At 37.8% G+C, this 11,676-nt stretch overlaps 1 protein-coding gene across 1 annotated transcript; it reads right to left on the reverse strand.

Moving 5' to 3' along the window:
• Nucleotides 1–10,804: 10,804 nt before the first annotated feature.
• On the reverse strand, nucleotides 10,805–11,676 carry LOC148770319 (F-box protein At5g03970-like). The gene has a single exon (XM_088819111.1). The coding sequence runs from the start codon at nucleotides 11,660–11,662 to the stop codon at nucleotides 10,805–10,807; it is 858 nt and encodes a 285-aa protein (XP_088675237.1). The 5' UTR covers nucleotides 11,663–11,676.

The following is an 11,676-nucleotide window of genomic DNA, read 5'->3' on the forward strand; positions in this document are numbered from 1 at the left end:
CAACGTAATCTTGTTCCTCGTATTTCTAAACGGATCACTGTAAGGAACAAAAACGCCCAACGAGAGAATGTCGATATCGTAGAACAACTCCCATTCATTGCGAGATATTGTTGTTTCTCGCATGTAACCACCGTCACCCTTGGGAAGCGTATATAATTGGATTTTGTTTGGGTTGATTGTACCCATCCATAATGTGTTGTCTTTGGAAGATCTCGTGACAACACGTGAAACCGTGTCACCGGCAAAATACGGGATCTCGATCAATTGCACGTTAATGCCGTTATTTTTATTAGCGTCGTTATTAATGGGGTCGTAAACCGCAATCTCCCAATTGGAAGTGTACCAGTGGAAAACCCCGTTTGCCACCACCGGAGGCTCGGGTAGTCCGAACATGGCGAATCTTTTCGTGCCCACGAGGGTCGACGGGACCCACTCGCGGGTCTCAGAGGAGTACGCTGGATAGGCAAATGTTTCTTGAGATCCGTTGTTATTGCAGCTCGAATGACTATGTAGCTATTGTCCTCGCATGTCGTCATCATTAGTCCGATCGTCCATCCGTGGTATTGTTGGTCGTGATGACATGGTGGTGGCGGTGGAAGCGAAACCCACTTTTTGGTCACTGGATTCATGATGTGGTAGGTGAAAGGGTGGCGACCCCAGAGGACTAATTAGCCGCCGGAGGAGTTGATGAAGTAGCCTAGTTCCCTTCTGACGTACCTTATTTTAGGGTTTGCGGCGGGAATAACGGCGAGTATGTTCATTGGGTGTTCCGAACGAGGACGATGGTATTTGCGGAACAGGTATTTTGTTGTTGATTGGAACAAGGCCAGCAGGCGGTTTTTGCTTTCGTTGTGGTGATGCTTATGAAAGAAAGGATCGACGATTATATTTGGACACCGTCATAAACTTGAATAGGGTTTTTTGGAGGCAAGTGACCGAGTATCTCCGTCAACAAGTGGTCGTTGCTTTCAACTTTCATCGCTGCTGACGAATCCATGGCGATCGATATGTATTTGTATGTATGTATGTATGTATATATATATATATATATATATATATATATATATATATATATATATATATATATAGGCGAAGATATCTAATTCTAGTCAAAATAGGAAAACATAACTAATTATTATTGCCGTCTTATTCTAATCGTAACAGGACTAGGTCACGATTACGTCAAAATAGGTATATTACTTACTATTAGATTGCAATAACTACATCTACGTTCAGCACCCTTGTGTTTTATTGTAATTGTCAAAAAGCCCTTCATATCATGTTATTAATTTATTATTATTAGCAAAAGAAACCCTATATTCAATTCTTTTGACTTTTATAACAAAATACTCGTTGGGGATAATATACTAAATTAATAATTCATTAACTTTATAAAATAAATAATACACGATTGAAATTAAGTTCATATAATCTCCATCTAATATACAAATTAACAATTATGTAATGGGTGTTTAAAAAAGTGTATCTTAGGGGAATTCTTTGCTAATATTAAGACCGCAGAATTTTTGTTCCAATTCAATACAACATAAGGTATAAATGCAATAAATTCGATATTACATACAATCACATTTATTCTAGGAAAATCGTAGCGTACCACATATTAATATTATACATGTAATCACGTTTCATCTGATTAAATTGTTTATGAAACAAAAACAACAGCAATAATATTATACATGTAATCAATACTTTGTTCGAGCTCGATTTTTACATCATAACCTGTTTTCAACGAAGAGAGAAGATTAGTTTTCTTGTTTTAAAATTCAATTAAATGTATTGGGCAGACATAATCAACGAAGAGGAAGCCTTGAATTTTATTGCATATAATCAAGAGGATTCTACTAAATTTGACATTATATGGGTGAAAATTCTGACACTATATGCGTGGATATATAAGAAGATTCATAGTTACGAGTGGTGTTTGTAATTACTAAACATTAGTGATTATTTCGTAATTTGACCATATATTATCCATAGTTAAGAGGGGTGTTTGTAATTTTCCAAGAACTTAGTATTATCCATATAAGGACATCCAACGATCGAACCGAGGGGTGTTTGTAATTTTCCATAGTTAAGAGGGGTGTTTGTAATTTTCCAAGAACTTAGTATTATCCATATAAGGACATCCAACGATCGAACCGAGGGGTGTTTGTAATTTTCCATAGTTAAGAGGGGTGTTTATAATTTTCCAAGAACTTAGTATTATCCATATAAGGACATCCAACGATCGAACCGAGGGGTGTTTGTAATTTTCCATAGTTAAGAGGGGTGTTTGTAATTTTCCAAGAACTTAGTATTATCCATATAAGGACATCCAACGATCGAACCGAGGGGTGTTTGTAATTTTCCATAGTTAAGAGGGGTGTTTGTAATTTTCCAAGAACTTAGTATTATCCATATAAGTAGGGGTGAAAGTCGGATGGATCGGATCGGAATTAGCCTTTCCGGAAAATTTCAAAAAAAATTCGGAAGTACAAAATCAATTCCAATTCTAAAATTTTCGTAATCTAATAATTCATTCCAATTCCAAAAGACCCGGAAATTTCAGAATTTCGGAAAAAAATCGGAAATCACATAAGCTTTAAAATTTCAAAACTTAGCAGAAATTTTCTAAAGGCGGCGGTTATATGCAAGCCCATTTTTTTATTAGTTCAAGACCTCCAACATAAAAATACTAATTTACCCTTAATGAAATTTAAAATCAAATAAAAAACACAAAGCATTAAAAAATAAAAAATAAACATTTCCTTTGTGCAAGACCAAATAAAATACATATCAGAAACCCCTCTTCCTTATTTCACGACTTAAAACTCTCCTCCTTCCCTTTCTTCTTCACAAACCCACCAAGAAATCATACACACCAAAGTTATCAAATACATACCAAACATTCACGATGGAACCAGAAAACAATGATATGGTGGTTTACGAGGGTGGAGAACACAATGAAATATGTTTTAACCGTTTATTTTTACTTTTGGATCGTTTTTTTTTGTTGCGAAAAAAATTCGACGATACCAAAAATCGGTCTCCAAATACCGATTTTTTTTACTAAAGTCGGTAACCACATTCCGATTATTTTAATAAAAATCGGTACTTAAAAACCGATTTTTGTAGTAAAATCGGCATGACAACACCGATTTGTTTTTGTATTATCGGTATTGTCATGCCGACTTGTACTACAAAATTCGGTTTTTAAATACCGATTTTAGTATCTGTGTTTTTTTAAGACCGTTTTCTCATACTTTCGTGCATCAACCTAGGAGATTGATGGAGGATTATTCTAACGAATAAATATTTGAGATACGAAAAGCTCTACTCGATTGGGTTAAAGGAGTGGTAGACGCCACCGAATGGTGATAAACATTTTCGTTTCAAATATTTAAAAAATATCAATTAACCAAATATATAATGTATTATTTAAAAAAAATTCAAAAAATATCGGTATTCGAAAACCGATTTTGTACTCAATAATCGACATTAGAACGCCGATTTTGACTTGTAAAGTCGACGTTGTGTCGCCGATGTGGTTAACAAAAATCGGTATTATGACGCCGATTTTCGTGTACAAAATCGGTCTGGATAAACCGATTTGGGAAACCAACGAAAAAAAATAAAAAAACAAATTTCAATCTCAATTTTTTTTCCAAAATCGGCCAAATCATTGCAACCCAACAAGAAATAAGCATAGATTAATGTTCATTCATACATATTTAGCATAGATTAATATTTGGCAGCCGTGATATATCTTTTTTGTTTTTTTTTTTTTGTTTTTTTTTTTTATTTTTTATTTTTGGTCTTGAACAAATTAAAAATAAGATTTATTTGTATTTGAGTATTATTTATGGATAGGGTATATTTGTCATCTTTGGTCTTGATGTAATAAAATTAGATTAATTTACGGGCTTGAACAAATAAACTCATTTATGTGGTTTTGAACTAATAAAAAAATGGGCTTGCATATAACGGCCGCCTTTTCTAAAATGTTCATAATTTTTCGAAAATAAGAGCATCCACGTCGATAAAAGTAAAACTAATAACTACTAAATTCAGTTCAAAAAAATAAACACAACATAGTATCCAATAAAACTTCTAACAACAATTCATTATGTCAAAATCCTAAAACATAACTTAATAGGTGTATTTTTCGGACTTATTTTCCGAAAAATACACCTATAAGTTATGTAATATATACTATTTATAGGTGTATTTTCGAAAAAAAATCGGAATTTTTCGGAATTAATTTCGGAATTAAATCGGATCGGAAATCGGAAATTCCAAATTAATTTTATATAATTCCAATTCCAATAAAAAAAAATCGGAAAATTTCGAAATTGGAATTTCGGAAGTCGGAATGAAAAAAGTTGTTCCAAAATCGGAGATTTTCGGATCGGAACCGGCGGAAATTGGAAAATCCGTTCCAACTTGCACCCCTACATATAAGGACATCCAACGATCGAACCGACTCAACAATATTACTCCCTAAATTGTAGAGAAAAATCATTTCCGCCTTGTCAAAGTACAACAACAAGTGAACCTTCCAATCGAATCCTCATGTTTTTTCTCTCTTTTTATTTTTCTGTCAGAAAGTGTGGCACCTCTATTTTCAATTTGAGTACACTTTTGGAAAATATATAAATCCAGGAGTTATTTGGTACGTACATTTTGCACTAAATAAATATATATAACTTTTTACTAATTACAAATCCTAATGTTATTTGATGGTTCCATAGAAATTAAATTTTTAAATAATACCACGATAAAAACATTCTTTTGTGTTGGAGATCAGAGAATACGAACTCAGGTTAGAACAATCATGGATTCTTAGATGATTTATAAATGAATGTCCTATCCTTAATTATACAACTCCACCTTACGGTGATCGACTTCATCTCTATTCTCTAGTACGTACACTTTAAATATTTCCTACCACATATCTGGTGATCGACTTCATCTAATAGCTAGAAATTGTTCTTTAGGTAAATTACAATTGAAAGTTGTTGGTAATCCAACAAGTAGATCATAAACATAAGAAAGTGGTTTACGACTTGGCAAGAATGCTCAAGATTTGCAGCTTTTCTAAATGGATATCAAAATATTCATATTTCTTTTGCACTAAGGGACCTATCAAATTCAAAAGGATAATCAAAAGTTATACATATAATTTGATAACACATTAATTGTTTAAAGAAAAAAGTATAAAATTTCAACACTTCCCACTTTAGATGCAAGATTTTGATATAAGAACACGTACACATAAATGTAAGTTACTCTACAAAAACATAAGTACCAATTTATCCATTCTTAGTTATAAGTATACATACAAAGTAATAATTTACCGTGGCAAAATTCCATATAGCAATATAATAAAAAGAAAAGCTCTTCAAAGGCATACTAATCAAACCCTCGAAATTTCATATAAAACTACAGAAAAATTAACCTTTAGTTGTTCAACATCAAAGCCTCGGAAGAGAGATGAATAATTTAAAAATAAATTGATATATAAGTTCTTTAACATTTTAATAGGGCATTGACAGCAATTGTGGCATTTTATATTAAATCGTCGTATTTGATATTTTTTGGGAATTAATAAAACAAATAAAAAAATATAATATTCCACTTGTTATACGATCTTAACTTCCGACGTCCCAATAGAGTAGTTTTTTGGACGGTAATAAAGCTAATTTTCTAGTAGTATATTAAAATGCGAAAAACTAATTGTATTATTCAAAACCTACTAAGATCCTAATCAAAGAAAATATGAAGACAAACAAGAAGACTCGAGATAAGGACACAAGTACTCCTCATGTACGAGGTGATTATAAGGACATCCATAGTATCGAACCCATTCAACAGTATTACTACCCAAGTTGTAGAGAAAAATCTTTTCTGCTTGTCGAAGTACAAGCACAAGTGGATACCAATCCGGCACGAAGCACTCCAATCGTATCCTATCCATCCGATTCTTCTCGGGATCCGGAACATGAAAAAACACGCCCAATGATTCAATGTCGATATCGTGGACCAGCTCCCATTCACGACAAGGTATCGTTTTTTTTCGCTTGTAAGTCATTCTACCACCTTCTTCTTCACCCTTGGGCAGTTTATAGATTTGGATTTTGTCGGGGTTGATTGTTCCAAACCATAATGTGTTGTCGACCGACGACCTTGTTATAGCTCGTGAAACCGCACCATCCAAATACGGGATCTTGATCAATTGGACGTGGCCCGTTTCATCGCTAGGGTCGTAGAGTGCAATTTGCCAATTGTACGTGTACCAGTGAAAAACACCGTTCGCCACCAACGGGGCCCCAGGCAAGGGGTGCAGGACGAATCCCCCCGTGCCAACGAGCATCGACGGGACCCACTCGCCCGTCTTGGACGAGTAGGTCTCGATGGGCAATGATTGGTCGAGATCATTGCCCATCAAGTGTAGTTTGGGAAGTGAAACTTAAGCCCATTTCAATTGTTCCTTTGACATATCGTAAAACACGTCGAACCATTTTTAAATGTGTTAGTGATGGAGCATGCATGAACTGAGATAAATAATTGACGCTAAATGAAAGATCAGGGCGAGTGAGTGTAAGATACTGTAAAGCTCCAACAATTCCACGATAGTAACTTGGGTCTTCCAAGAGACTAGCATTGGAAGTTGATTTAGTTTTGGCCTCGAGAGGCGTACTAATCGGCTTACAGTCAACCATATTGGAGCGTTCAAGTATTGTCAATGCATAATGTGTCTGGGATAAATGAAGACCACTCGGTGTCGTAGTTATTTCCATTCCAAGAAAATGGTGAATGGGTCCCAAATCTTTCATTGCAAACTCACTACTGAGCAACTTTATAAAATTGGATATAAGCCTTGAGTTTGACCCGGTGAGCAGCATGTCGTCTACATAAAGAAGTAAAATTAGTGAGCCATAATCAGAGTGAAGTATAAACAATGAAGGATCAGTTAGACTACAGAAAAAACCATATTTAAGAAGAAAAATGCTAAAACGATCGAACCAAGCACGAGGTGCTTGTTTTAGCCCGTAAAGAGCTTTTTGAAGTTTGCAAACGTGTGTCGGATATTGGGGATCCCCCATTCCTGGTGGTTGTTGCATATAGATTTCTTCAGAAATCAAACCATGTAAGAACGCATTTTTTACGTCTAATTGGCGAATGGACCACTTGTGAACAAGGGCGATGGTAATTATCATGCGTATAGTTCCTGGTTTGATTACTGGAGAGAATGTTTCGGTATAGTCCACTCCATCAACTTGGTGATATCCCTTCGCAACTAAGCGGGCTTTGAGGCGATCAAGTGAACCGTCTGGTTTGAGTTTCGACTTAAACACCCATTTAGAGCCAATAATATGCATGTCTGGTGCGCGAGGAACCAATTTCCAAGTATCGTTTTTGCGTAGAGCGTCTAGCTCCTCTTCCATGGCAGCTCTCCAACCAGAATGTGCTAATGCATTTTTAATATTATGAGGCTCACGAGGTACAGTAGGGCATCGGCTAATGGTTAAGGCATATTTTGGATTTGGTTTGACGACTCCGATCTTAGAACGAGTCACCATGGAGTGAACTGATGTTGGTCGAGGTTCAGAGCTATGAGTGGGAGAAGATTCAAGATTATGAGTGGGAGGCTGGACATTTTCGGTGACGGTAATTGGAGATAAATCTTGAGCTAGCTTGTGAAATTCGGGAGACTCATGGGACTCGAGAGACTCGTGTAATGAGGTATTGTCACATGAATCAGTATTAGGAAGGGCCTGGTGAAATTCTTCTACTAAATTCTCTTCAGTAGTTTGTGACTCCATCGTACAACGTTGTTCCGACGACTCAGTAGATGTCGGAGTTTGAGAGAGATTCTGCGAGCGGTAAGTGTCAATTGCCGGTAAGGGGCTTTGACATGGAGCTGTACAAGAGTTCAAAGTCGTACCTGTACAAAGAGATGTGTTAGTAGCTGGTAACCAAGAATCGAAAATATCAGTTACCTGTGGTTGATTTTCCACCAAACAAGATTTTTGTATTGGTTTATATGGAAAATCCGACTCATCAAATACCACGTGTCGAGAAATAAAGAATTTTTTACTTGGTGGATGGTAACACTTATAAGCCTTATGTTTCTCACTGTAACCTGTAAATACACATAAAAGTGTTTTTGGATCAAATTTGTGCTTTCGTGTATCCCAAGTGTAAGGAAAACATTTAGAACCAAATACTCTAAGAGCAGAATAATTTGGATGTGTGCCATGCAATATAAAATATGGGGTCTCGAATTTTATAGTGGATGATGGTAGACGATTCATAAGATAACTGCCGTAGTGAAGGCTTCTACCCATAGAGATAAAGGTGCACCACAATGAAATAGCATAGTCATTCCTAATTCTCGGATTGTCCTATGACGCCTTTCAACTATGCCATTTTGTTGAGGGGTATATGGAGACGATACCTGATAAACTATACCTGTCGAAAGAAAATGGGTCGATAGTTTTGAATTGATGAACTCACCACCTCCATCTGAATGAAACTTTTTAATTTGCCGATTGAACTGTCTTGCAACATAATTTTCAAAAACTATATATGCATTAAAAAAATCAGATTTATTGCGCAAGGGAATAATCCAAGTATATTTAGAGAAATCGTCAACGAAACAAGCATAATACTTGAATTTTTCCAAGGACGAGATAGGAGCAGGGCCCCATAAATCACAATGAATCGTTTCAAAGATACTAGTACTTGAATGTTCTGAAGCAAAGAAGGGTAAACGACTAAGTTTTCCTAATTGACAACTATCACAGAGGTGTTGTGATTTTGTTGTACCGACGACATTAATAAGACTCTTATTTTTTAACATTTGTAAAGCGGAAAATTGAGGGTGGCCTAAGCGTTGATGCCAAACTTCTGCATTGCCTGATTTGAACCGATGCGAGAAATATAATTCGGCTGATGTTGGTAGGACATAGAGATCACCCTTCCGTCTCCCTTTTATCATTGTTTGACCTGTTTCTCGTTCCTTAACACAAAAATCCACGTTAGAAAATTCACAATTAACAGGGAATTGTTTGGTTAGCTGACCAACTGAAAGTAGATTTTTTGTTAAATTTGGAACCAATAGAACATCGTTTAGAGGTAAGGCAGACATTTTTTGCTTTATGCAAGAATCTCCAATTGCAACGATGGGCATAGAAGATCCATCTCCAATTAACACAGAGTCACTACCGGTATATTTACGAATGTTCGATAACATACCTGGCTTACCTGTCATATGATTGGAAGCCCCGGTGTCCGTTGTCCATTCGGTGTCGGTGATGGTGGTGTCCAGGGTAAGTGCTGCAAGTGCCTGTGGAATCTCATCTTGATGGTCAGATTTTTTGGGCAACCACCAGCAGATCTTAGCAATGTGACCCACTATTCCACAATATTGACATTGTTGATTACGATATTTTTCTCGTTCAGCAGGTGTCATGCGGCGCTCACCAGGTGGTGCGGGTCGACGTTGTGAGTTTGCAGGCGGGAGCTCTCTTTGTTGCTGAGCTTGAAATCCACGACCATTAGAAGTGAACCTTTGGGATGATTTTCGATGGCCTGAAAAATTCGATTGTGGACGTTGTTGTCCATAGAAGGCCATTTAGTGAGTGATGGAATAAGGTGATACATCTGTGTGATTAGAGAACCAACTACGCCTTTGATCGAAGTTTTGGAGTTGAGAAATTAACTCAGAATATGATGGTCTGGGTGGCTTCAACATGGTTGTTGTGAATGTCTCGTATTGAGGGCCAAGACTGGTGAGGAGGCAGAATATTTTTTCTTGGTCTGGTACAGGCTTGCCAATGGCGGACAAATTGTCACATAGACCTTTGAAAGTACGAATGTGTTCTGTAATTGTCGTATTATCTTCCTTTCGAAGATAAGTGAGTTGTTGTCGGAGTGTAAATTCACGTTCTTGTGAATCTTGTGCGTATGCATTCTTGAGAGCCTCCCAAACAGCATGGGCTGTGTCGAGACCAACAACAATCCCGAGAGCTTCTTCAGATAATGTTCCGATGATCCATCCTCGAAGAAGACGATCCGTCTTTCGCCATGCTATAAAGCTATCTGTTAATTTTGGAGTTGAATTTTCTGAGGGTGTGGGAGTTGTGTATTTGATTGGTGCAGGGTCTTGATTCGTGAGATGTCCGACCATGTCTTGACTTTCGGCAAGAGCTAGTGCTTGCTCACGCCACAAGGGATAATTATTTGGGGTGAGTCTAAGGGTGACGAAGTTGCTAACATTGAGAGAGAGAGTAGTCATGGTGGGAAGAAGGGAAAACAAAATTAAGAAAAAAAAAAAAAAACGAGATGTTATGAATTGGCTAGTGTTCACAATGGCTCTGATACCAAAAAGAAAATTCAATAGCCAAACATGGAGAAGAAATAAGATATTCTCTTCTGTTTTTTTATTATTAAAACTCACGTGAACACTAGGTACAAGTGGTGGTCTCTTATATAGACTTTGTGGTAATTAACAAGATAAAGATAAATCCCACAAAATATAATTCTAGTTAAAGTGCTCTACGTAGGAATCTCTAATATTTTGGGTTTGTTGAACTACCTTACACATTTGGACTCTCGTTTGGATTATCATCTTGGTTTAAACTCATTGTCGTTGGAACTCCAATATCACCCAACTTCTCTCCGCTAATTGTGATTAGATCGTGAGAATATTCATCCTTATCTCTCCAATAGTGTTTAGTCTCCTTATTACTCCGTTCATTCTCACGATCATTCATAGTGACGGGCTGTGGTAGGTTTCTTACATTCCAAACCATAATGTGTTGTCGACCGACGACCTTGTTATAGCTCGTGAAACCGCACCATCCAAATACGGGATCTTGATCAATTGGACGTGGCCCGTTTCATCGCTAGGGTCGTAGAGTGCAATTTGCCAATTGTACGTGTACCAGTGAAAAACACCGTTCGCCACCAACGGGGCCCCAGGCAAGGGGTGCAGGACGAATCCCCCCGTGCCAACGAGCATCGACGGGACCCACTCGCCCGTCTTGGACGAGTAGGTCTCGATGGGCAATGATTGGTCGAGATCATCCGTCAAGGCAGCTCGAACGACTATGAAGCTGTTGTTTTCCTCCCACGCGGTGACCATCAGTCCGATCGACCAATCACGGTAGTATTGTTGGTCTAGACGATGACGTGGCGGCGGTGGCAGTGGCGGCGGTGGCAGTGGGACCCACTTTTTGGTCACCGGGTTCATGACGTGGTACTTGGACGGGTGGCGGCCGCAGAGGACTAAACCCTCGGAGGAGTTGATGAAGTATCCTAGTTCCTTTTCGACGCACATTATTTCGGGATTTCCGTCGGGAAAAACGGCGAGTATGTTCATTGCGGGTTCCGAAGGACGGCGGCGATATCTGCCGGACAAGTGTTTGGTCGTTAATTGGAACAGTGCCAGCAGACGGCCGCCGTCATCTCCGACGACGGCGGAGGAACGGCCGCGTTGTTTGTTGTTGTGGAACTTAAGAAATGTAGGATCGTTGATGATAAATTTCCACCTCTTGGAGACGGTCATGAACTTGAAAAGGGTTTTTGGAGGCAGGTGAACGAGTATCTCCCTCAACAAGTCGTCGTTGATTTTTATGTTTTTCTTTGAATCCATGGCGGCGGCGGAGA

This window comes from Erythranthe guttata, chromosome 6 (genome assembly GCF_056151865.1).
Source record: "Erythranthe guttata isolate IM_541 chromosome 6, IM_541, whole genome shotgun sequence".
Lineage (NCBI taxonomy): Eukaryota > Viridiplantae > Streptophyta > Magnoliopsida > Lamiales > Phrymaceae > Erythranthe > Erythranthe guttata.

What these genes read in the sequence shown, in the direction of transcription:
- LOC148770319 (XM_088819111.1), bottom strand. Translation starts at nt 11,662, where the DNA reads ATGGATTCAAAGAAAAACATAAAAATCAACGACGACTTGTTGAGGGAG.